Consider the following 26,985-nt stretch of genomic DNA (forward strand, 5'->3'; position numbering starts at 1 on the left):
GTCATTTGAAAAACAGAAGTTTCTATCTTCACAGAACACTATTCTTAAGAACAAACAATCTCAAGAATTTCTAAGGTCTCTAAGTATAGGTGAACCTAGAGTATCAGCCTGTATACTATTGGTATTTTTTATAAATATGATATCGATGTTATCAATGAATGATATATTTCTTCTGATTTTAATGTAAAATAATGAGTAAAATATAGGTGTTCAAATTAATTATTTTACCAGTGACAACCGTAATAGTGTTGAGCCTACACTCAATGACGAGGTACATTCGAAACCTACCATACAGCATTTTGAGGTTTCTGCAGTTATTTTTAATAATAATTCTTACTTGCCTTAACCGTAATTTAGTTCAAAAGGTTACCTAATATAATATAAAATATCATCGTGTGATATAAAAGCTCAAGCGTTGTGCTTTTGAATAACTCGTGAACAAATAATTCAAATTCAAATACATACATACTAAACATGATATAGGTGAAATAAGTGTGTTCCGAGGGGAAGTGACCAGTCGGTGTAATTTATCGAATATAATAAACCTCAAGTTATGGAAAAATCACCTTTTTACATTTTTTTTAAACAAAACCAAATCTATCATATATTTTAATGTGCTACCAACCAACATAGATACAAGAAATGTACAAATTATTTGTATTAAATTCGAAAATGTCAAAATTAGCATTTTTGGTAATTGAAATTAATAAAAGAAAAAAAAGAATAAAAGAATAAAAGAGTTAGACTCCCCTTCTTCCTTAAAGAGTATTTTTTATAACTTAAGCATTTCCAAAACCATGGGTCGCGACTCGCGGTTATGATTACGGTTATTTTAGCCGTAAATTGATCCTTAATTTTTTTTTTAACCTTTAATTTAGTCCTATATAGCAATAATATATTAATGTAAATTAAAACTAGTATTGTAATTTGTTGAATGAATGACATCGATTTTACATTGAATATCAATATATTTTTAGTAATCTTTATATTATTTTATTACGATTATGGAATATTTGTTATCTTATCGGAGAGAATGATAAAATTGATTATAATAAAAATATTGTTTATTTATGGCATACTTGATTTTTTTTTTGTTTGTTAGCAAAAGGGTCGCGTACCCAAATAAAATTAAATTAGGGGTCGCCATTGCAAGAAGTTTGGGAAACACTGGGACGTACCGTTATCCAAACTATCATTTTTAAACTATAATATCTATTTATATTAAATACCTATTATACCTAAATATAAATTATTATGCTTGTGTTTACAGATTAAGAATAATTATAATAATAAAGGTAAGTGGCTTGGTGTGGCGCAGTGTCCGAGTGTAATTCCTCGCCGGTGTTGCTAGCTCTCGGATGGGTGACCATCCTGAATTTTTAACAGCAAATCCTTGCCACACGTACACAAGCACGTGTTCAACTAACCGTTCCCCTCCCCCTTAAAAACAGCTAATGGCCTAAGTTGCGGGGTTTAAGTTCAATAACAAAAATATAATAACAATAAAGGTACGCGTTCACATTTCAAAATACTAGGTATAGTAAATAATATATCCAAAATAAATCTTCGAAATTTAATTTGAAATTACCTTAGCGTACGCATACTCTAATACAATATTATACGTGCAAGCAAGTTAGAGTTATTTATTTACACCAGTGTGTGTATATTGGTACTTCGAATCGATTAAAATTTTATTAGATTTTTTTTATTTATTAAATCCATGCAGAAAATCTCTCGAATAATACAGTTTTTGCTTTCAATTTTACTTGCGTCGTAATGTACAATATGTACACGTATTAAATAATGAATTTTGTATTTGAGAAAGACATGTGAAATACATTTCGCATAATATGAACCTATTGTATCGCTAAAATGTAGGTATACAGAGAATTGGCTCTTTCAAAATTAAACAGTGTAAAAAAAAAATGTAATTTAAACTATTAAATCACGTATTCACATGCTTGGGTTACACTTGAATTATATCAACATAATAATTATTAATAATGTGAATATATTATTATAATATAATATTATCGTAATAATACATTTGATAAAAATAGTAAGCAGATTAATAGTTATTAATAATTTATTATATTTTTTTTTAATGTAGACAGCGTATTTGATTAACAAATCTGTTTTTTATATTTTATTTTAGATTCTGAGTAGTGGTGCGATGAATATTGTATTGATTTTACAATAATATAATTTAATGTGTTCTTTCTTCTATCTATATTAATTTATATTAATTGCCGTCACCATTTAGGGCAGTAAACATGCTTCGATTTAAAATTTTGATATTTCTGGCAGAAAATTGGATCAAATTAGTATTTTGTCATTTTGGTCAAAAATAACATTTTTAGTAATTTTCAAAATAAATGTGAATAATAAAAAAAGAAATGGAATTTTTACGGAAAACCAGTTTTTAACAAAATCGATTTGATTTTTTGGTTAGAAATATTTACCAAATATTGATGTTACAATTTTCTATACATGCATAATTTTTTTAATATTTTGATTTCCTTTTTGAGATATTTATAGATATTTGACATTTTTATCGTTTCTTCTATAAATATCGTTAAAAAGGTTTTGTTCAGCTGAAATGTTCGACAATGTAATACAAGGATCGAGGTACCTCATAGATTTTTATAGTAGCCATTAAAACATTTTAAATTTAAAAGATAAATGTATATATGCACGAGTATTTTTTTTATACGAATTTTAATTTAAAATTTTGACAAAATTTGTAAATTATTTTGTCTGTTAAAAATTTTGAAAAGTTATTTTAACAGTTTCGCAAATCTGATTCTTGAGGCTCAGAACACAATCAATTTATGAGGCCCTGAGCGGAAAGTCCTTAAGGCCCATAAAACGGATGTGCTTAATATTTTTTCATAGGCCCATAACTCATTAGTTATTCAACTAAACGGATAACCGTTTCATGAACCTTGATATTTTCAGATGCAATGTTTTCTTCAAAAATAAATTCAACCTACCATATATTATTATTAATTTTAAAATTAATTGCTATAATAGCAATACAAATATAATATCAATATCATAAAATATACTTGGTAATATAGGCTGACAGACCATCTCAGAAATGTTTTTCGTAGGCATAAACAATGATATAACATTGAATTCAAATTAAACGTATGCATTACAGTGACTCACTCCTCAATAAAAAAGTACACTCAAAATCTACTGATCAGAAGAGCGGTTACATGTCTTACCCCTTTTTCGAATTGTTATTAACATTCAGCCATTAGGTTACATGCTGACGTATGTAATAAAATATTGGTACCGTTCATATTTACTAGCTACAATAATGGTTATATTTTATTTAGGGACTACATTTTTTAATTTACATAGTTAATTTTGTACAAAAATGATTGCTAATGGCTTCGATACGATCAATCATTAGTGATTATTATTTTTACCATTTTTTTTTACCATTCACAGCATAAATTAATTCACAATAAAACAGTTTATAATATTTAAAACAAGAAAAAATTGTTGAACATTTTGTAAAAAGTACTATTTTGTTAAAGTTTTATTTAAGTATTACTTAGATATAGGTACCTATATAATTTTCAATAGAATAGCACATTAAAGTTTATTATAAAAATCATATTTTGAATTTGTTTAGTACGTAAAGTACACCTATAGAATATATTAGAACAAACTGCAAATAATAACAAATATATAATTTTCTTTACAACTAAAACTAAATTAATATTTCAGAAAGTAAAGTGGAGTTTAATCAATTTTTTCATATTATAATTTATTATAATTCCGTATTCACAAGTGTATATAAAATTCATTTTAATATTGAATTATTAGGTTAATATATACCTCTCTATAATGTATCTCTCTATAATAATTGCTTCCATTAAATTAAATTATAATATACCTATACTATAATAGTTTGCTTACATTTAGTTTTTAACTTATAATAAAGTACAAACAAACAATTAATAAAATACCAAAAATTACAACTTTAAATTAATTTTATCAAGTACGTGTCTTATATATACTTATTATCTTTATAACAGTTTATATGGGTTAAGGCTATACATGTTTAATCATTCGAATAATCATTAATGACATACCTACCCAAATAGTTTTAAAGTTTTTTTCCAAGCAGAATAATACCTATCGTATTAATACAAATTATAAATGTTATATGTATACCTTTTCATACATCAACATAATTATCTGCGTCGTATATAATTTTTCTTGTCCGTATAAGACTGCATTATGTAACATGTGCAAATAATAGGTGATCAAATAATATAATTTTAATTTTAATTACCTACCTACTTTTATACAACCATCACCTGCAGACTGCAGCTACATCAGAAATTAATAGTTAAATTAAAAATAAAAACTACAACCATCGAGCTGAAACAGATCGATATGATAAATTAATGTTACTTACTTACAATAAATATAATATTTAATATCTATACTAGACTCGATAATCGGGTTTTTGTTATTGTAGGTATGAACAAATTGAGAACTAAATTCCTTAAAAAATGTGTATTTTCGATAATAAAAACACGATCGAGGCATGCTTATTATCTACACTCTACAGTCTACACAATATATGATGTATAAATGTATAGGTGCGTAATAGCTCACAGCCTACGGGTACAAACATTTATTTAAAGAAAATATAATATAATTAATAGCGCATTATCATCTAATAATATTAAAAATGACAAAATATTTGTAAGTGTAACGTAACAAGAGAAAATACTGTTATTTTATACCTACCAGCTAGAAATACAATCAAAATCAACTTTTTAAATTGATTTTGATATATTATAATATGACATGTCAGCACTATGCATGAGTAGACTTACACTTGCCTATATATCAGTGTTCCTGTAGGTTTAATTGTAGTAAGTACGCACTTTTATAACTAACATCATTAGCCAAATACAGATAAAAGAAAACCATTTACAATATAAAAAATTTGATTTTTTGATTGTAAAAACATAAACTAAATCAAAAAATGGTTAATTTTATATTGTTTTTTTATGTATCAATTTTTTGTAGTAAGTCGTAAATTTAAAAAGCAGACTTTTTAATGACTTTTAAAATAAATATTTTTATTTTAACAATCACCTGTTTGAACATTTTAAAATTTCTCATAAAATAATTTTTTTAATGTTCATACTCTTTGAATTTGAAATGTTTTTTTTTAACGTCAGAATCAACTTTACTTAAGCAACAAAAATAGTGAAATTTCAAAAATAAACTACATGACTTAAATAAATGTTTTTACAATCAAAACTTTTCTAAAAACCAAATTTACAAATTGGCTTATTTCAAATTTTTCAAAAAAACTGTGTGAGTATCAGAATTAAAATTTTTAATTTCAAAATTAAAAAAATAATTATAAAAATATTACGATGTACGTGTAGCACGAGTGTCTGTAAATGATATAAAAAACAAATCAAAAATGTTGAATGGAACAAATGTATAATTTAAATTGTCAGGTCTTCCCGTTAGGTACACTCTGTAAAATAGTACCAATGTATAATGTAATATGGAGGTGAAACAAACTTTTTGAGCTTTTGCAAAATAGAGGTTGCAGGAAAACTCATAAAAAGTATGCTACCAATAATAAATACAGCTGAGTTAGGTATATTTATTTAATTGTTCTAACCGATCCATTATATTAATAAAAAAGCTATCAATAGTAACTGATAGGGTACATTATTAATAGTAGAACCAAATCAAACATTTTTCATTTTAGATATCTCATATTTACATAAATTAGCACGTAAATACGTAATGTGTATAAATACAATAGGTAGGCATACAATGATTGCAATATTTCATATTAACATAATATGTTGATATGTATAGTGTATACAGTAAAACATTAAACTATAATAAATAATAATAGACTATAATTTATATTATACATACAAGCGGATTCCTGTATAGCTTTAGTTTTTTGTATATACAAATACAATATAATATTTGGTTAAAAACAATAATTAAAAATGTAAAAACGGTTGATATTATAATTCTCCATATAACAAAAAAAAATATTTTTACAATTTATTATAATAATAATATTAAATCATTCACAAAAAATAACTAGGTAATTATTTTAAAATTATAAGTTTTTAAGTTATAATTTTTAAATCCATTAAAACTTATAAGTGGGTGTATAGGTAATAACAATACTTGATCTTCATAGTTCGTATAGCTATAACATATACTTATAACTTATGTCTAGATTGAAAACTCAATTGAACTCAGTACACTACTAAGAAATTAAAAAAAAAAATCTACTCACTACTAAACACGATCACTATACTATATTATAGTATACCCTATAATAATAGACCAAATATCAATTACCTGGCGAGTGTTTACCTAATGATATTTTGAGTTATTAATATTTATCTCTATGTAAACGGAAAAAAGTGTTTCTACTAAGTGGTCCTTGGTCTTGAGTTAGGATTTTTCTAACAGAAAATAATTTGCTAATTTTCGTGATTTTTACGAATTTTGTCAAAATTCTAAAATCAAATGCTCATAAAAATGTATTGTGGATTTATGATCAGCTTATTTTTTAATGACCAATTAAAGTAACACTAAAAACCATGGTGTTTTTCGAAAACTGGTTTTGAGTAAAAATTCTCGTTTTTCCTTGATGTTTTGTTTGTTTTTCCTGTCGATTTTGAAAACTAACAGGAATTTCAACTTCTCGAATGCACCAACTAGATTCACTTTCATACCAGGAAAGTTGCTGTTGTAGAAAATCGAAGCACTCTTACAGCCCAAACTGTGATGACAGACACAAAGAAAACAAAAATAAAAAAACACACATCATTGTAAAATCAATACATATTCATCTCTCCGCTCAGAATCTAAAAATACAAACTGTACACATTTACAATATAGCATCTTAAAATTGTATGTTCTAGATTTTTGGGTGGGCTACGGCTAAGTTTGGGTGGCTAAGCCCCCCCCCCCCCAAATTTGCGCCTATGCGGCGGTGACCCACCAAGAATGAAGAATTACATTAATATGTATAATATGTATGGTGGCTTTAATCTTATTTTTTAGTTATTGGACGAGAATAAAATAAATATAAAATACCTAGGTACCCATTATATATATATTATATAAGCATAAGTTTATGTTATACAGAGTGATAAATATTCAATAAACAGCCTCATCTTTTTTTTTATAAAAATCCATTTATTTAAATTAAGGTTTTTTGAATTTTTAAGTACACTTAGAAACTAGATTTTAAAATACTTAAAATTATTGTATGTCATTTAAGGAATATCCTGTGTGAGGCGGTACCAACATTCAAAATGAGAACCACTTTTCTTGGTTTTTTTTGTATATTGTAAATTGTATATTAAAGTATTAAACTCAATTTTTATATTGACTTTTTTGTAAGATGTTGATCTATAAAAATACAAATTAAATGCTGCTCGTTGGTAATCGCATCATTTTAGAACGGCTGGACCGATTCATATATTTTTTTTCAAATGTCCGTAACACTCCGAGTAAGGTTGTTGTAGAAATAAAAATTGGTAAACTTTGAGAAAAACTGAAAATTATGGAAATCGAAAATTTGTTTTTGTTTTCATTTGTTACTTGCATGAGATAAAAGCACGCACTACGTTTGTGGCCTCAGATAAATACAAATTTATCTTAAAACAAATATGAGAGTTTATTATGTGTTGTTGTACCTAGCTTACATACCTATTTAAAAACTGCTCGAATAATTTTGAAAAAATTTAAAATCATTATTAGAGATATCAGGAAAGTTTGGATAGTAGTTTGAACTACGTCGAATTCAAACCAAATACTATATAAAATCAGCCACAGATGAATTGTCTATCTTGGTAGAATTAGTTCACAAAACGAGGTACCCCAACCCCAATTGCCACTGAATTGAGCTTACCAATACCAAGATCCTCCTACATAATATAAGAAGCGCTAAATTTTATATTTTTTTTAGGGGGGAAGTCGGGTTATACAGCTAAAAATGAACTCAAAACAGGGCGGTTTTCTACAAAAGTTATACTTATAGATTCCTTGATACTTAGAAGGTGTTAATAGATTATTTTTTCAACCCTGCAAATAAAGGGTAGCTTATAGTTATAGCTGATATTATAGCTCATACATGATTTTTTTAATTCAGCTCACGACTCTTTTGTTTATTTAAATGGTTGCCATTGGTTACATATTTTATTACTATTATAATTACCTAGCAAAAATATTGGTATATACATAGTTTACAAAAATATTTATAATAAAACAAATCTTTGGCAAGGACAACGCCTATTTAGTGTAACTATAATACATTTTGAGCTAGATATAATAATTGAAATCTGAACTAGTAGTTTTTGAGTAAATTAACTTATATTTGAAACTTGGGAATTAGGATAATAAATACATTATGGCATAGACCCTGCTATAATAATCAATTAAAGTAATGATTAGAAATCTATCAACATTTCATAATTTGTAAAATTGTCTAAGTAAATAATAGATCCAATTTTAGTGATTTTAGGTAAATTTATTTTATAAAACTATTTTGAAGGTTCATTATTTATTATTTATTATCCTCAGTACAATATATATTCTAAAAACTTAGAATGACAGAAACTGCTCATTAGAATTATGACAATGTTTATTATAAATAAAACTATTAAATAATAATTCAAGGAAACAAGACTCTATATTGTGCTCTTGAACTTAATGAGTCCACGACTACAATTCAATTAGACACCCTCGACCATTTTGACCAGGATTTAGTAGGTACTTTAGTAGTTAGTAGTGTTAGTACATAGTAGGTATTACCATGTACCTAGAGTCTACACATAGATAAAATAAAATTGACTGACCATCATACCGTACAAGACACTACAAGTATATAGTATATACACACATACATATCATATATGATAATATATAAGCATATTGCACATACCCACCCACCTAGATAACGCTAGATGTAAAATGTTTTCTTTAATATTTTTTGTATGATTTTCATTATCAGGATACGTTTATAACTCATTATAATTAATAAGTAGACGTCTACCAAGGAAAAATATCAGTAAAAAATTGTTTTTTTTTGTATCGCTTATTTAACAGTGATTTGTATCAATATGTATATAGTTGTGAATAGGTAAATAATAAATTACAAAATCTAACACCATCTTAAACGAATTTTATAAATGATTATAAAATACTTGTATCTATCTATATTACCTGCGGTGTCTAGAGTACCTACACAAATATTACATAGTACGTACCATAACTCAAATATTCAAATATTTGATATACATTCGTAATCTTACGATTCACTTTTAAGTCTTACATAATAATATTTTGTTCATGTAGGTATATTATAATATAATATACACGAACGCTTCGTTTTTGTCACTTTTAAATTTTAATCAGCAAATAAGGTCAACGATGGAAACTAAACTATGTGATTTTTTTTTGTATTTAATTATCAATTGGACGTGCAAGGTTGTACAATATTTTACTTTTTAGTTTTCCGGTATTTTATCAGTCTCACGTTTTGTTTTTAATCCTAATAGTTTATGATACAATTGGATACTACAAACAACAACAAATAATTTAAAACAAAAATGTATACAAAATGTATTCATGGGAAAAAAACTATTTTCTTCGATTTAATATATTATAATTAGGGCAATCGAACAAGTTCATACATATACGATGAAGTTAGAGGGCACAACCACAGATATAAAAGATGTACTAGTACACTAGCAGTAGCTACCTCTGGCAAAGCATAAAATACAGAAAACTGTAGGGAGGCGAAAATCGGAGAACACACCCGTTTGCTCTCCATAAAAGGACACCTGTGGAGCAGTCTGACCCATTAACAACTATACTAGCTGTCTGTCGTTTGACCTATATACTAGCCACCAGGTAGATACCCAAAGAGTAAATATGAAATACACATATCATACATAAAAAACTATATGTACTTGGGTTTCTACTAAATATTATTTTTAATTATAAATTAAATTATTGCTGTTGATTTCCTGTCATATTATAAATATTTTACGAACATTTTAATGATTTTTTAAGGAAAATTACGTTTTTCTGAGCTTTTGCCATCATACAACTTTTAAGAAATTAGAAAAAATTACCTATTTAAAGTACATTTGAATTTACTTTGCAAAGTAATCTATAATATGAAACATTTGGAACACTAATAAAGCTTCAGTGTCTATGCGGAGAAGAACTCTTAAAACTCTTTTAGAATCTAGTAAAAAAAATCAATTAAATTAACAAATCACACATATGATCCCTTTCAACTATTAAACAAAATACTATGTATATTTATAAGTAAGTTGTCAATTTTGATAAAATAATATGAAGATTTAATTTTTTAAATTTTAAATATACCTACCTTATTTATCATAAAATAATGAACCATATATGAATCACAAGAGTATATTTTTTACTTCATGACTTCATTATAATTATACAATTTATTATTCCTTCGTGAGCTTGTGACTTTAATATGTCCAATATTTCATAGCGACATGATTTGCTTAATTTTTAAATTTCAAATGTTAACATACAAAATGAAAATTATAAGTATTCTTTCAAATATCTGGTTACACTTATTTTAATATGTTCACTAGCATAAATGCATAGTAAACACTAAAAACACAATAACAACTTGTTTGAAATAATAATTGTATTATTATTATTATTATTTTCGTATTTTTATAACATGTAAGTGCAAAGGCATAAATCGAAAATAATAATTAATATGAGTGTACCCATTTTATCATTATTTTGACACGGATATAAAATATTATGTCTCATGTTTATGCTGTTATTTAATTAAACATGGTTATTAATTATTAGCTATCAATATGTTATCAAATATAATAGGTGTTCTATATGTGTATATATATATATATAGATGCATTGTGTAATACAGACACAAACATATTATGGAATGTGCTATATTTTCCACATTTTTTTTCACAGTAGTTATAATTTTCTTATAATATAATAAAATAAAATGGTAACTAAAAAAAAACAAAAATAATAATAAAAGATAAAATTGTGTGTGATAAAAAAAAAATAAAATCTTTCTGATAATTTATTATTATACGGCACATAATAGGTAGGTATATCTTTGGGTTCGTGCCACACATAATATTATAATATAATTATATTATTATAATATAAAAAACTGCTACCTACAGTAATTAATTATTAATTATCAACTATTCTAAACTGAAAATCACAGTAAACTGACACCCTCTGTCTCATATATACAAGACCATAACTGGCAACTGCAGTATAGTCAATATTTACTACTAAAAATGTTCTACTTTTAAAAAAATTTTTGGAAAACCTACAGTTACTGTTTTGTATCTATGAATTTATTGATATTGGATTGTTTAAAAACAGTTCCATATGATTATACAACTTCAAAATATAATTAAATACAAAATAAATACACCAATCACCAACGCACAAAATGCAATAACTAGGCGTGGTTTTTTAGTTTTTTACAATCAACAGGTTTAGTACGTTTGTGTAAAAATCATCTTAAAAATAGCAAAAATAAAAAAAATATAATAAACGAAAGGTAGCGTAAAATCAGACACCACAGAAAGTTAACACGTAAAATCCGTTAACAATATTTATATAACTCGTGGTCTCATTACTATACGTCGTATACCATACCTACTTATGTATAATACGCTGCAGGCTTTTGAGTATAATAGAACATGTGCCGCCCACTCAGGAACGTTCAAAGACTAACTCGGTCCAAGAATATAAAAATTATATGTATATTATACGTACGTATAATAATAATGTGTAAAATAACAAACTGTTCTGGTCCTAAAAAAATATGTATATCCAATAATAAAAAACCACCAATGAACCAAATACACATATTAAGTTGAGGGTTATAGTTTATGTAACACAATAACATAAAATTGGTATTGCACGAGCGAGGAAGTTTAGGCCGACGGGTTTTTCTTCATGAGCGCCAAATCGGCTTCCATCATATCGTAGACCAGTTGCTGGAAAAATACAATCAATATTCGCATGACGCGAGTGTTACAATACATTATTATATCGTCATGTAAAAAATCGATTTACGAAGTGGAGTCGGCATTTACCTCGAAATTCACTTTGGGGACCCATCCGAGTACGGTTTTGGCTTTGGTGGCGTCACCCAACAGGAGTTCCTGAAACCGAATAAGTTTTTGATTTTTAAATAGTATATGCCAAAGGTTTTTTCAAAATCGATAATATAAATATAGTATTATATTATACGTTGTATAACGCGTGTGTTTGTATACGACGACGATTGCCTTTGTTATTTTATGCCCGGCGGATGTATTTTTTTTTTTTAATAATATATATCTACAATGACAAGCGGGACCCCACATTGCAGAAATTGTAAACAAAGCTAATGTTCTTTTATATTGCCGGGGAATAATAAACAAGTATACATTATATTCATTTGTTGTGCTGTTGAAAAACCGAACGATTATGTTATTTGAATAAACACATGCCAAACACAAACATTCTACACTACCTATATATACGCCAGACAGACAATGAACGAGATGAACACCTTTGCAAACAATGCATTTTTTCTTGTTCAATTATATAAATTGAAACATGTAATATAAAAAAATCTACTATACTGTAAAAAAAATAATACAGAATATAATCGTGGATAATAACAGTATAGTTTCGTGCAGTTTTATCCAATCCCTAACCCTTACCCTCCCCTGCAAAGGTCGCTACCCTCCATATAAAATGACATTAGTTATTCAAACACATATTCATTGATATAATATTATAATAATAAAATTGGTTAATATTAAAATTTTTAATTGAAATTTGAAACGTTAAAAATGTCAAATCAAAATTTGTGCGGCATTATATCTAGGTATTTTAAATTAATTAGGTACGTTATTTAATATACTTAAATACAGATCTAACAAGACGTAAAAGTGTCAAACCATTACAACTTACATATTATATAACAATTTTTTAACAAAGAAAAACAGACATACCACGCTGATTCGGGTGGGCTAAAACATGATTTCGGGTCTAACATTAATTCAACGTGACACATCAAACTCACTTTGTTATTTTTAAGTTGCAGCTTGTTTATATTTATACAGTTAAAAGTTTCCACATAATAACATTTAACATTTTTACAATGTTTTCCAAGTAATCAATAATATCATTAATTATAAGTACCTTCTAATATCGATTATTTATAATCAATAATATAATAAATAAAATATTCCCAATTAATTAAAAGTTATTGGAATGTTACAAATTATAACATATTATTACCTACCTACATAATATTACATGGGTTATACTTGATTTAAAATATTGAAATTAACTAAATTACACAGTATAAGTATTTTGTTATACATAATCTCTCAGCACAGATCTTATCTGGGGTATTCGATGACATAATGTTTACGACATTTTTGATATTGTCAAATAAAACTAAACTAAAAAAAAATCAAATTAATAATACAAAAACGTTATAAGCTATATTACACTAATTTATAAAAAATTTTATATCTATGCCCTATGTAATACAGTGGGTGATTTTTTTAACAGTGAACAAGGGGGGTGCGCACTTGCCGTCATTTACCAATTACCTACAATAAACTATATATTCTAATATTCCGGTAAAATGTACTGCCAACAATATATACGTAGCATAAAAAAATAAAACTATAAAAAACAATTGATTTGATTATATTCTGTTTTATTTTATCATTTATCATATGAAAGATTTACTGCATATACGAAATACGACTAATAATTAAATGTTGAAAAAATAATATATTTATTTAAGTTATGATACATTTTTTAAAAATAAATACATAAGTAATTAACCTGTAATAATCTAATGCTTTTATTTTATTGAATACTTATTTTGATGACATAAAAAAAATATATGGAGTGTGGAATGTGGACGTCACTCTACGTGATTTCTATTTTAATGTCATTAGATTTTTAATTTTAATAATTTAATAGCAAATCTTTTTGGAATCAAAATGAAAATGAAAATGTCGAGTTATAAATAATAAGGTTTAGATGAGCGGAGTTATTTCTCGCAAAACGTTTGACTATTACTGTCCAGTCTGCTCACATAAACTTTGAATACATAGAAATTATAACTACTCAACTATCTAATCGAAATTTGATTATTGACCATCAAAACTCTCAGAAAAATATAAAAATGTAAGAAGTATTGTTGCATAGCGACAAAATAATGTGAAAAATATTTTTTTCAGAAACTTTAATAGTTGTCAAGATATTAAGCGTTGTCTACTAAAATAAACACCCTGTATAAACTAGCAAACATAAATAATAGATAAGCTAGATAAGCTTTTAATAAATTATGTTTTAAATTTAAATTTTGAACATACTAACAAAAAAAAACATTAAATTTGATTCATGTTTAATGTTTATTATAAGATAGTATTTAATACTAAAACATTTTTATACTTGGTTTTTAATTCTGTGGTTAATATATTATCTCTATTTTCATTCTAAAATATTAATGTGTTAAAATTCTTCTAAAAATAATAACAAAAAAATATTTTAATTAATAAGAAATGGGTATTCTACTATATTTCACTCAGAGTTAAAAATGTAATAATTAATTACTAATCAATAATCAATATGAATAGTAAATAATAAAACATTAACATCAAACTTGTATCAAAGTATTAGTATTTAGTACGATATTCATAAATAATATTACTAAAAATACATATGAATACAATAAAATGAATGAAAATAATATTTGTTGTCCACTATAACTAAAACAACTGGACCGATTTATGCGAGGTTTTTTGCAAAATGGTCTTCGTTGTCCAGAGAAGGTTTAAAGTTCTTGAAATCTTCGATCTGACCAGTGAAAGTAAGTAGTTAACTTAACCAGTAGTTTTTAATAGATAAAAAATAAGATTTAAAGGTGTGAGTATATTTTTAATTGCCTGGCAAATTAATATAACATATCCTTTTTTCAATGTTTCGATGTTCTTCCGGAAAGCGATACACGTCCGTCAGTCATTCGTCAGGGTACTGTGACATGACACCGTGTAAGTTTTGTATAATCTTTATATATAAAGTTAAGTTGACTGACTAACTGATCTAACAACGCACAGGCCAAACCACTGGATGGATGGGGCTGACATTTGGCATACAGGTAGCTATTATGAAGTAGCCGTTCACTAAGAAAAGGTTTTTGGAAATTCAACCCCTAAATATGAAAATGATGGGTTGTAAGGATACAACAGCCATCTATCCAGTAAAAAAAAATAGTAAAATTTAGAATTGTAGTTCTGCTAATGCTCTAGATGTGCTTTGAAATTACTTATTTTAATTCCGTGACTCACACTTTATTTGGCACGCTGGAAAATCATTGAAACATTTGAATAAGTATACTCAACTCGATGACTTGATTCAATGATTATATTTATTGCTTGCATAATTTGTACTTATACTGCAGCTAATTATCGTGTCTGCAATTCACCACAGGTTGATTTACTACCTAGCTGATATACTGCTTACATAATTTCATTTGAGGTGAGACAACTAGCTGTCTTGTTAAGACACTCAAACCCGGTTATTGATTTTACACTTTTTACATACAAAAAAAGCACTGGAAATGTGACTCCACAAAACCCATTCAATCAGCAGTATAAATATTGAAAATACAATTTTTTTAAAAACAATCTTTTTCGGGCAACGCCGGAGGGGCAGCTAGTATATAATATACTCAAATTGTCCATCATGCCTCCCAAATGAAAAGCAATTGATTCATCTACACCTTAAGCACGAAAAAAAAAGGTATCAAAAGCTTCAAAAACAGACGATCGACGGGAAGCAAGACTGCAAACCACTTTTTGATATTATAGACGAACACTGAACGTATATTTAAATATTTATACATTCCAATTAAAATTACAGTCTTCATCCAATCATTTTTATTGGAAAAATGGATAAATTATGCAAGTACTCTCAAATTTAGAAAGAAACCCTTGGAATGTGTTACGCAGGCGGAAAAGTGAAATTTCTAGAAAAATTACATTCCCCGCCTGAACTATTATTAACGTTGGTAGCAGGATACTAGCCTATCGAATCATATGCAAGTACAATTCATGTTTAAAAATTACGCTGTTTCGATGCAACAAATATCGCGTTTGAGAATTATATGACAAACTATATCAATGTGCAACGGGAGAGGGGGATTAATTTCATTCGAAACACTGATGAACAGATTAATAAACGTGGTTAATTTAATACAGACATTAAACGAGAAATGGTAGCTGCATTCCAAATTTTATTTTTATTGTATCGACATAACAGATTAATTTGATGTTTACAACTGCCCTTGATCAAATGACAGCTGATGACCACAAAGTTGTAGTTAAGGCAGACAAACACGTGCCGGCCGACACGAAAAATAGTACATGCACCAACGCCACCAACCAGTTGATGAAAAGTCGATCGTTATAGTTTGTAAACTTATCAATCGGATATCGATATATATATATATATACGCATCGATATCAGATATATTGCAATATCCGATTTTATTTTGGCAAGGAGATGGATATTATTTCAACATCAAATTGAGAAATCATCAAATAGATGAAGACATGAATAAAAAATTCAGTGCATTATTCATATCGTTTAATGATAAGTGAGAACCTTCAAAATCGTATCTTGAAATACTGACAATTTTATGCACATACTCGTAATATATGCGAAAATCGAAACCAAACGACTCCTCTACATTCCATTAAATCAAACAAAGCATTCTGAAGAGTACATTAATTTAAGACTTAAGTGATACGTTAATTAATGATTGCAATATGAATCCCAATGAATTAGGGATAAATGGTCTTACTCTCGGCTACATATACATGTATATACTATATAATATATGGATAAGCACAAAATTCAAGATGCTATGATATTCGTTCACGCATAGACCCCCAGAGTTGTTTATTATATTCTAACACAATTCTGTGGGATGAAATTGAAAAACTTATTAGCTGGACATTATCATCGGATCGATCTGATATTACCACGGTAGTGTTCAGACAATTGAAACCTTTGATGAATTACATAGGCAAGCGTCATGTTTCTGGCGAAACACGATGTTTGATGAATAAGAAGTTGTAATGTATAATAAGCAATTGAAGGATATCACAATTTATATTCGATCGACAAGTTGGGCTGTCTGTACACTGCTCCCCCAAAACAATGTAGGATACTGTTAGTTGCAAATTGCGATTACTGTGGATCAACGTCCTTCCAAGAATAAAGAATAGTTAACGATCTAGTATGTAACACTTATCATTTATCTTGCTAAGATTATTAGAATAAAATTTTCATGAAAGAGATGCACATTGAGACATTGGCTTCATACAACGAATATTAATATTATTTTCGTTTGTTGTAGGAAATCCCGGATAACTCTCGAATCCATATCATTTAGGATTAGGACTGTGGAGTGAACGGATAAGCATTTGATTTGACATAGGTATACCAATCATCACGTTTGAAGTTATACCGATTCCACTTACCCCTAATGTAAATGGTTTATCCCTGTTTGATTATCATAAATAGACTGGAAAAAAGTTAGTCATATATTTTTTTAATGACAACAAATAACCATCACCACAGTTTATCTTGTAGTGTTCTCATACAAATCGATGAGTTACACCACTTTTTTTTACTCGGCGACTCAAGCAAGAAAAACGAGCGAAATGATATGACAAAACGATACAACGCATTGATACATATAAGAATTTTGCAAAACAATACAACTAGAATTTATTTTCACATTTAAGATAATATTTTAAGAATAATTTGAATGGACCCAGATTTTGATTATAGAAAAAAAATGCCAGATAAATCTTTATTGGGCTTTCACAGTGAGTAGGCATATAAAAGTGTCTTCATCCTTTCTAAAACACCCTGTAAAATATATTATAGTCCAGTAAATTCTCAATTGATGCAAGTAGTCCAGATAATACACAACAATCATTAGTAATTACTAGTAAAACTTCCATACCAATGATATAAAAAAATATAATATTTTAATTAATAGTTTAAGTATACTATTATATTTTAAAATAAAAGTTGACGATAAATTTAATCCCTACATAGTACATAATTTAACATACTTAATTCTTTTTTACCTAATATTACTAACTAATATCAATAAGCTATATAATTGTGAATACCGAAACAAATAATATATTCCTTAAGAATTAAACAACCTTCCATGCACATGCATAATATTGTTATCGCATATGCTATTAGCCCTATACTTCTAAACTAAATCTATTTAGAATTTGTCACTTTTTTCTTTTCAAAAAACAGACAAATATCAAAGTTATTTTAAAGAAAACTATTATTGACTTAAGTTTTTTGTTTGAATTACCAAACAATTAAATTGATTGATTTTAACTTTTAAAGAAAGTTTGTTTTAAATTTCTTATTTTGACACCACTAGAAGAAACTGATCCTTGTTTTGTAAATAAGATGAGCCAAATCATTTTTAAATGAGCATAATAAATATCTAGCATAAAAGTAGTACGAGGCATATGGCTACTCGTGTAGTATGCTACCTACCAAAATACTTTTAAGGGTGTTAACTGTATTTTACCTTCTCATTATTAATTAATAACAATTTATTAAACAACAATTTATTTAATGTACTGCTGAAGATCAAGTATTATAATACATTATAAATTGTCATTTTTTTTACGTCATCCCAGAAAACTTTGAATTAATTGTTGTGTTTTAATGGAACTCTACCATTCATATTTTAGTTGACAATCTAACAAATTTGTTGCTCAACACAGCAAGGTTGAAAGACACAACACAGACTAAAATAATATAATATCTAAAAGTGAGTCATTGTGATCAAGTAATCATGATGGCTATTTAGCGATTATATTATTGTATATCACCATTATAATATATTATTTAACTTAATAACTTGTCACAGCTGCTGTACATAGGTACTTTCCCGTAATAAAATAAAATAAAAATATAACATATATTACAAGAGTATGTACAGCAGGAGGGTATGTAATATATTATGGTAGGTAGCACGCTACATGCATACAGTTTTTTGGTAGGTAGCATAAAACAAATAAATAGGTAAGTATTTGTTACAGTAAAGTATGAGTTTGATACTGCATTACAATAAAACTATCAAACCCAAATTTTTTTATGAAAACCAAATATAATCAAAACATTATCGATCCATCACATAGTTGTCTTAAATTGATATAAGAATATCAGGTATGATGTACAAATATCTTATTAAAAATAATTACCTCTTATGATCAAAAGTATACATTTTTAAGTCAGCATCACTTTTATCAGTTATCTTAGGTAGTAAAAAATGTTTATGGAAATGTACTGGCCTCATATTTCTTTACTATAATTTTTATAACTTTTATTCATTTTAAATTTATTCAATAATTGAAAGTACCCAGAAAAAAAATTTAAAATGTAATAATAATAAATAAGAGATGAAGTGTCTACTGATTTAATTTGTACAGTAGGTTCCATGTTTGACTTCTATTGATTTATAAACTATAATGCAAGATTAATGGCAATTCCTGATAATACTAATTAATTTTCGACTTTTTTAATTCCTTAATTAAATTAAATATAATTTATGATCCATCATACTGAAAAATAAGATGAAAATATAAAAATAATCTACTTACAACTTCAGTCGGACGAAAATATTTAGCATTCACTTTGACACGTATGATATTAGTAGATTCTTCTTTTCCCACTTCATTCAACCCTGTTCCTTCCCAAATAATTGTTTTTCCAATGTGCTTGAATGATTTTTCTACAAATTCTCTAATACTATGCATTTCACCAGTAGCAATCACAAAATCTTGAGGTACATTCTGTTGTAACATTAACCACATGGCCTATAAATAAAAATTAATTTATCGAATATTAACTACTTATTTGAAGCTATAAAAATAAATAATCTATTCTTTAGAACATAATTAATACATGTATAACACATTTTGTAAATCTACACCTAGTGGCCGCTGCCCGCTCATAGCTCTATAGCCTATTCCAAATGAGTTGATACACTTTCGAGCAAGTATGCAGAACCGTTGAAAAAAATAAGGAAAAGTTGGACCCCTTTAGCGATGCCAGGTGCTCTATGATCAGCAAATTATGTTACTCCTTATTTTCAACGGCTGCCATCACGTGTATGAAAGAGACTGAGATTGACCCAACTGGTTTTAGTCAGTTGAGTGAGTCAGCTTACTTGGAATAGAGTATAGTTTCATTAAAAAAAGATAAAAATATTACTTCAACATAATCTTTGGCATGACCCCAGTCCCGTTTAGAGTCTAAGTTTCCTAGTTGTATACAATCCAATGAACCAATTGCTATTTTTGCTACTGATCTGGTAATTTTTCTAGTTACAAAGTTTTCTCCTCTCCTTGGACTCTCATGGTTGAACAGAATTCCATTGCAAGCATACATATTGTAGGCTTCACGATAGTTTGTCACAATCCAATAAGCATATAATTTGGCACATGCTAAACATTTTAAATACATTACACTATGGTTAATAACTAAGAATACATTTTTGCAGTAAATAAAGCCAAATATATTTTTAGCATAAACACATTGCCATTAATATAAAATAATACCATATGGAGATCTAGGGTAAAATGGAGTAGTTTCTTTTTGGGGTATTTCAACAACTTTTCCATACAATTCTGATGTAGAAGCTTGATAAAAACGTACACTTTTTTCTAGTTGACATGCTCTAATGGCATCTAGTAACCTAAGAGTTCCAACTCCATCTACTTCAGCTGTATATTCACTTAGTTCAAATGAAACCTAAAACAAAATTATTTTTGCAATGAAAAACGCAAAATAATTCATTGAACAGCCTACCTTAACATGACTTTGAGCTGCTAAATTATATACTTCAGTAGGTTTCACCATTCCTATAATTCTCACGAGACAACTACTGTCGGTCATGTCACCATAATGAAGTTTCATTTTACCTTCCATATGTGATTTAGGATCTAAGTAAAGATGTTCAATGCGACCAGTGTTGAATGTGCTCGAACGCCGAATAATACCGTGAACTTCATATCCTTTATCTAGCAACAACTCAGCTAGGTATGATCCATCCTACAATTGTATTTATAATATAATATTCACATTACATAAATGTTTAATTGATGTACCTGACCAGTGATTCCTGTGATTAGGGCTACTTTTCTACAACTATTTAAACCATTGTTACCGTTTTCCATGTCAATTAAATACTGTTAAGATTAAATTAAATATAAACACACTAATATACCAATTTCTTTAAACTACTAGAAAATAGGAAAATATCTTTTTTTAATGATTGAGAATCGAGGAACGTTTCAATTTGCCAAAATACCCATCACCATAAAATTTAAACTTTCAACTACAACTAATTTATAACCCAGACATCCTGCAATGGGTTAATTTAATGTGAGTCTGTGGCAATTAATATAATTTATGATTGGTACACGTTGTTTAAATTGTTTAGTTGACTAGTTAACATATAAGTGGCAGATAGCAAAATACAAACAATACATAATAATAGTTCATACAGAATTAAATCAAATACTATATACGTATACAGTATTAGATTAAATACAAATATTATAAATTATTATTATTAAAATATTAGATGATGTGATGATAATTTATATGGATACTATCATGACTCACGGCGAATACAGAGATAATCATGTAGTCATCATGAGGATACTGAATTTACAAAGGATACTGATAACGAAATATACATTATAAGCAATGAGAACCACTGTTCAGTTCGGTTCTGTTGTTTAACTACTCTAAAGTCCCGTGTTATTTTGATAAGCTTTTATATTGGAATAAATAATAATACATAATATTTCCTTTCTTCGAGTTTGGATTTTAATCCCAATATTTTTAAGTAATTGTAGTTATGTTGAAATAGTAGTCGAAATTTAGAATACTGTGAAACTCTTCAGTATCAAATTCAAGATTGGAGTGCTAAAGGAATCGGTACCAATATGTGGACAACAGCCAAATGTAATTATTAAACGCTATTGATTAATTGTTTACAAACAATAATAGGTCCATTTATCAAGTTGAACCTACTCTTTAAGTCGCGTCTTGTCCCTTGTTAGGTTGTTGGAGGCATGACTGATTTCCTGCTGGATTTTAGTATGGGATGGATTCGCCAACATCTGATGTGCTTTTACTCAGTGAAGACGACAGTGGTCTGTTGGTTAATGGTTCGTTTTCAAACAGTTCCGCCAGTAGCAGTTCTAACAAGCATTCACCACAATTCAAAGTAAGTTTTTATACGTCTATTTATAATATAATCATTAAGTAATGTTGTGTAGATATACACTTATTCATTGTATACAACTAATATTTTGTTTCATTCCTCGTAAACTAGTGTAAGTGAAAATTTTTTTTGTAAAATATCATCACCAAATTAAGTTTATTGTTTAATTTGTATGTACAATCAGTGAAAAACAAATTAAATTGTTACACTTATGATAATAATTAGTGCATTTTATGTTATGTTCAATATTGTCGTTAAAACTATTATTTACATTAACACAAAACGCTTAAAATTATTTTAAAACATATGATGATCATAATAATTACATAGAGTAATAGTATTAGTATTTTACTACAGTAGTTACTAGTCATATAATTAACTAAGTGATATACAAACAAAGATATTTATATATATATATATCCATCTTAGTAATAAAGCAACAGCTTACAAATAAATTATTAAAATATAAATAAACTGAAGTGATTTCTATAGAAATCTATTATTTTTGCATTAAAACTTTCAATTTATAAGTCTTAAAAAGAAATTAAATTTAAATGTTAATTAAAACTCACTTTATTTGCTAGATAATATTTATAAAAGTTAATATTTATTGTATTTTTTGCTTGCTTACCATATTTTGCATAATAATCTTATAAGTTATAATTCGAGTATGATATTTTCTCAACATCCCTTAATATATCAACATTTTCAAGACGAAAATTGTGATACATATCTACAAGAAATAATTAAGTACCGACTTGCATAAAAGTCTGACTCGATATTGGTTGGTACGTATCGTCGTATCGATCGCATAATGCACCTGTAACTTAATGAACGTTCAAAATTGACCTAATATGTATCGATACATTCCAATTTCTCCCTTGAAAATCTTGAATTTAAGTTAAGTAATGTCTTTTAAATATATACTATTTATAATTTCCAAAATTGATAATAGTTTATTTATTATTAGTTGTAATATCAAGCTCAATAATTAGTATTGTATAAAACTATCATAATACATTTAAATAAGCTGATAACGTACAAATATTATATAGGTTTATTGTAGGTAAATAATAGAAACTTTAATCTTTTGTTTATTATTACTTTATTAGCAATTACATTTTTAGTGACTCAAAAATATTGTGGTTGATAAAATATGTATATGTAATAATTTTGTGTTCAAATAATGGTAAGCATTATATTTTGAAAAGTTACAATTTTTAAGTTTGTCTATTATTTGCATTTTAAGGAGTTGTACATTATTCTAACTAAAGTATTATATACAATGAAATTATTAGTAAATCTTTTTGTAAATAATCAAAAGTAGAAAATAACTAAATGAATTTCAATACTTTTAAGTAGATGTGTACCTAATTGTAATAATAGGATTATAGTTTGTATTGTTTTTTAATTATTACTTATCCATTTATCAAAGTTACAAAACCGTAAAAATATGTAATACATAAAACTGTTTATATTTTTTTTTAATTACAAAGAGTATTTTGGTATTTTTAATGCTATTATCAAACATCTAAATATTTATGTTAAGAATATTATATTTAATAATTAATAATATTTTCAGAAACTCTATTTTGATTTGATTTTTTTTTTAATTTATAGTGTAAAGAATGTGATGATGAGTTGTCATTAAGTCAAGAAGATTCTTTAATTGATGATTCTGATACATCATACACACAACAGTTTAATACATTGAAAAAATGTCCCAGTGTTCAAAAATCGGAGAATCCAATTCAACCTCCTGTTGAGTTTCAAGACTCTCCGTGCAATTCTTTTAATGTTTACTCTCCTCCGTTTGAATTTAAAGACAATCAATTTAGACATGTTTGTTCTCCTGTCTACACTAATGAATGTATGATTCGTGTTGAACAATATGCAGATGGTTTTATAAAGTCGTTGATTAATGACTCGCTGAAACACTTAGATCCATTGCATGATACTAGGTAATTATAGAATATGTGTATTAATTGTAAATTACATGCATAATACATAACATTATTTTTGATAATAATTTCATTTTAATTGTGTTTTAGGCACTTTAAACAGCAAAAGCTGTATCATAATTTGGGCATTTATTGGAAGACTAATTACCGCTTACCAAATGGGTCAAACAATTCTTTATTATCAACTATTTCATCGTCTCATAACTCCTTGTTTAATGTAGTTTCTTCGGATGACTCTAATTTTATATCTTCTGCAGTTTCACATGATGCGCTTAATAGTGATACGTATACATTACCAATCGATAGTTCTCCATTTAATGTCGCTTTTCGACGACCATTGAGAAAAAAGAGAAAATTTCGCAATCAGTGCCATTCCGTACCACTTAGTAAAAAGTAAGCATTACAATGTTAAAATTTTAATACTGTTTAATTTTAATAATTATTTTCTAACTCAGATCAGGAGAAAAATGTATCAATGTTCAAGAGCCCATTCACATGACTGTAAAAGATGTACGAACCATTCTTCACAATATTTATAGCAATACAGGAGAGTGTAGCAAACCTGAAGTTGCAAATGTATCAAAATGCAATAATGTACAAAATGATCACAACAAAGAGAACTGTGTTAGCAAAATATCATCATCTAAATGCAAAATCAGAAAAAATTCATTTATGGTGAATATTAAACATAAGAAAGCTAAGGAGAATAGTACTTCAGAAGATATTGCTGGACATAGTTCTAGTCATTCAACGAGAAAAATCTTTTGTTCATCTCCATTTATTTCATCAACCAAGTCCAATTTTTCTTTTAGTTTAAAACAAACGTTTTGTAATATTTTCCGATCACGTAAAAGTACATCAACAGACTTGGATCCTGGATTGAACCCGACAGATACTGTTGTTCTTCTAGATGTAACTAAAGAGGCAACATTTGAAAAGCGGGCACTTCCACCAGTGCCTGATGATGGGCCCAGGGATACTTACGAACGCGAGACCAGTATGGATTTTGCCACTAGTATTGAAAAAGTGAAAGACGTAAGATTTTTTAAAATTATAACATAAATTATAAATCGTACTTTATGTATATTGAAATAATTTTAGTATGGATGGTATTGGGGTCCAACATCAGGAGAAGCTGCTGAAAAAATACTTTCAAATGAACCCGATGGATCATTTATTGTGCGTGACAGTAGTGATGATCATTATATATTTTCATTGACATTTAAGTTGAATGGTTTTGTTCGACATGTCAGAATCGAGCACGATCAAGGTAAAAATAGAAATAAAATTAATAAAATATAAACTATTTTCTCATTTAATATTTGTATTCAGGAAATTTTAGTTTTGGTAGCTGTACAAAATTTAAAAGTCACACGATTGTTGAATTTGTTGAAAATGCCGTAGAACATTCTCGCAGCGGGAGGTATTTGTTCTTTTTGCATAGACGTCCAATCCTCGGGCCAATGAGAGTACAGTTACTTCATCCTGTCTCTCGATTCAAACAAGTCCAAAGCTTACAACACATGGCTAGGTAAATTCTTAATAAATGTTATTTGAGCAATACACAAAAAAAAATTACGTTTGAATTGTTTAAAGAGTTAATAATGTTAAAAAAAATATTTTTATGTCATCAGGTTTGTCATTTTGAAGACAGTACGTCGAGATTTGATCCACAAATTGCCATTACCCAGACGACTGATTGATTATTTAAATACACCACATTATTATTGTGAACAACTGGGAAGCTCTGACAGTAGCCAATCAACAACTCCTACTCCAGCTGTACATCTAATATCATTTACAACACCTTAAATTTATTGATTCCTCATTAGAAATTTAAATTATTGGTAAAAAATACTTTACTAATACTTTGGTAAATTTACTTTTAGCAAGACATATTTAAAAATTAAACTATAAGAAACAGTCATAACCATAAGTATTCATATTATTTCATATACAGCAACAATTGCTAAGTAATTTGACAATTCAACTATTTAGAGATACAACTTATTAAATAATGTCATGAAACCGTATATAATATAAACTACAATTTTGTTATACAAATCAAATAACTATTAGTACATAATATCTAATAATGTGAAAGCATATAAAGAGCTTAAATTAATGTTCAACCGTGATTTATTTATTTTTTAATCTGGAATTCTTTATACCAGTTTGATCCTGTTAGAGAGACTTTTAGTTGAGTTTATAATGTACAATTATTTATTTTTATACTTAGGGCCATTAACATTGTATTGATTTTACAATAAGGTTCTGTACTTAATTTAGTATTAATTTGGTCATTTTCTTACTAGTTAATCAATTTAATTTCGAGATTAAACATTTAAATTGAATAATTACTATCTAAAATGATAAGAAAAAATTGTATATTGTTAAAAAATATAAAAAAGTGTATCAATTATTGTATTTACTCATACATCTAGCAATAAAAGTAGTTAAGTTGTTGGAAAATATAACATTTATATCATTCTTTAACTGTAGTTTTGTTGATAAATGTTTGAATACACATCAGAAACAATGATATATTTAGTGAAAATAAAAAATTTAACAGAC

At 27.3% G+C, this 26,985-nt stretch overlaps 2 protein-coding genes across 3 annotated transcripts; one reads left to right on the forward strand and one right to left on the reverse strand.

Moving 5' to 3' along the window:
• Positions 1 to 11,462: 11,462 nt before the first annotated feature.
• On the reverse strand, positions 11,463 to 22,355 carry LOC111031787 (GDP-mannose 4,6 dehydratase). 2 transcript variants are annotated; one of them, XM_022311877.1, is made up of 7 exons: positions 22,258 to 22,355; positions 21,025 to 21,267; positions 20,775 to 20,967; positions 20,428 to 20,660; positions 19,815 to 20,030; positions 12,180 to 12,248; positions 11,463 to 12,080 (listed from the first exon to the last, which is right to left on the reverse strand). In XM_022311877.1, exons 2-7 carry the CDS (start codon positions 21,142 to 21,144, stop codon positions 12,018 to 12,020), a joined length of 894 nt encoding a protein of 297 aa, XP_022167569.1. In that variant the 5' UTR covers positions 21,145 to 21,267; positions 22,258 to 22,355; the 3' UTR covers positions 11,463 to 12,017. The 2 variants fall into 2 exon arrangements, with proteins under 2 accessions (XP_022167569.1, XP_022167568.1); XM_022311876.1 differs by lacking the exon at positions 22,258 to 22,355 and adding an exon at positions 21,324 to 21,753.
• Positions 21,894 to 26,709, forward strand: LOC111031786. The gene is made up of 8 exons (XM_022311875.1): positions 21,894 to 22,188; positions 22,287 to 22,453; positions 24,071 to 24,411; positions 24,502 to 24,804; positions 24,867 to 25,446; positions 25,513 to 25,681; positions 25,744 to 25,942; positions 26,046 to 26,709. Exons 2-8 carry the CDS (start codon positions 22,331 to 22,333, stop codon positions 26,221 to 26,223), a joined length of 1,893 nt encoding a protein of 630 aa, XP_022167567.1. The 5' UTR covers positions 21,894 to 22,188; positions 22,287 to 22,330; the 3' UTR covers positions 26,224 to 26,709.
• Positions 26,710 to 26,985: the final 276 nt, after the last annotated feature.

Source organism: Myzus persicae, unplaced genomic scaffold (assembly GCF_001856785.1).
Source record: "Myzus persicae strain clone G006 unplaced genomic scaffold, MPER_G0061.0, whole genome shotgun sequence".
In the NCBI taxonomy this organism is placed as follows: Eukaryota; Metazoa; Arthropoda; class Insecta; order Hemiptera; family Aphididae; genus Myzus; species Myzus persicae.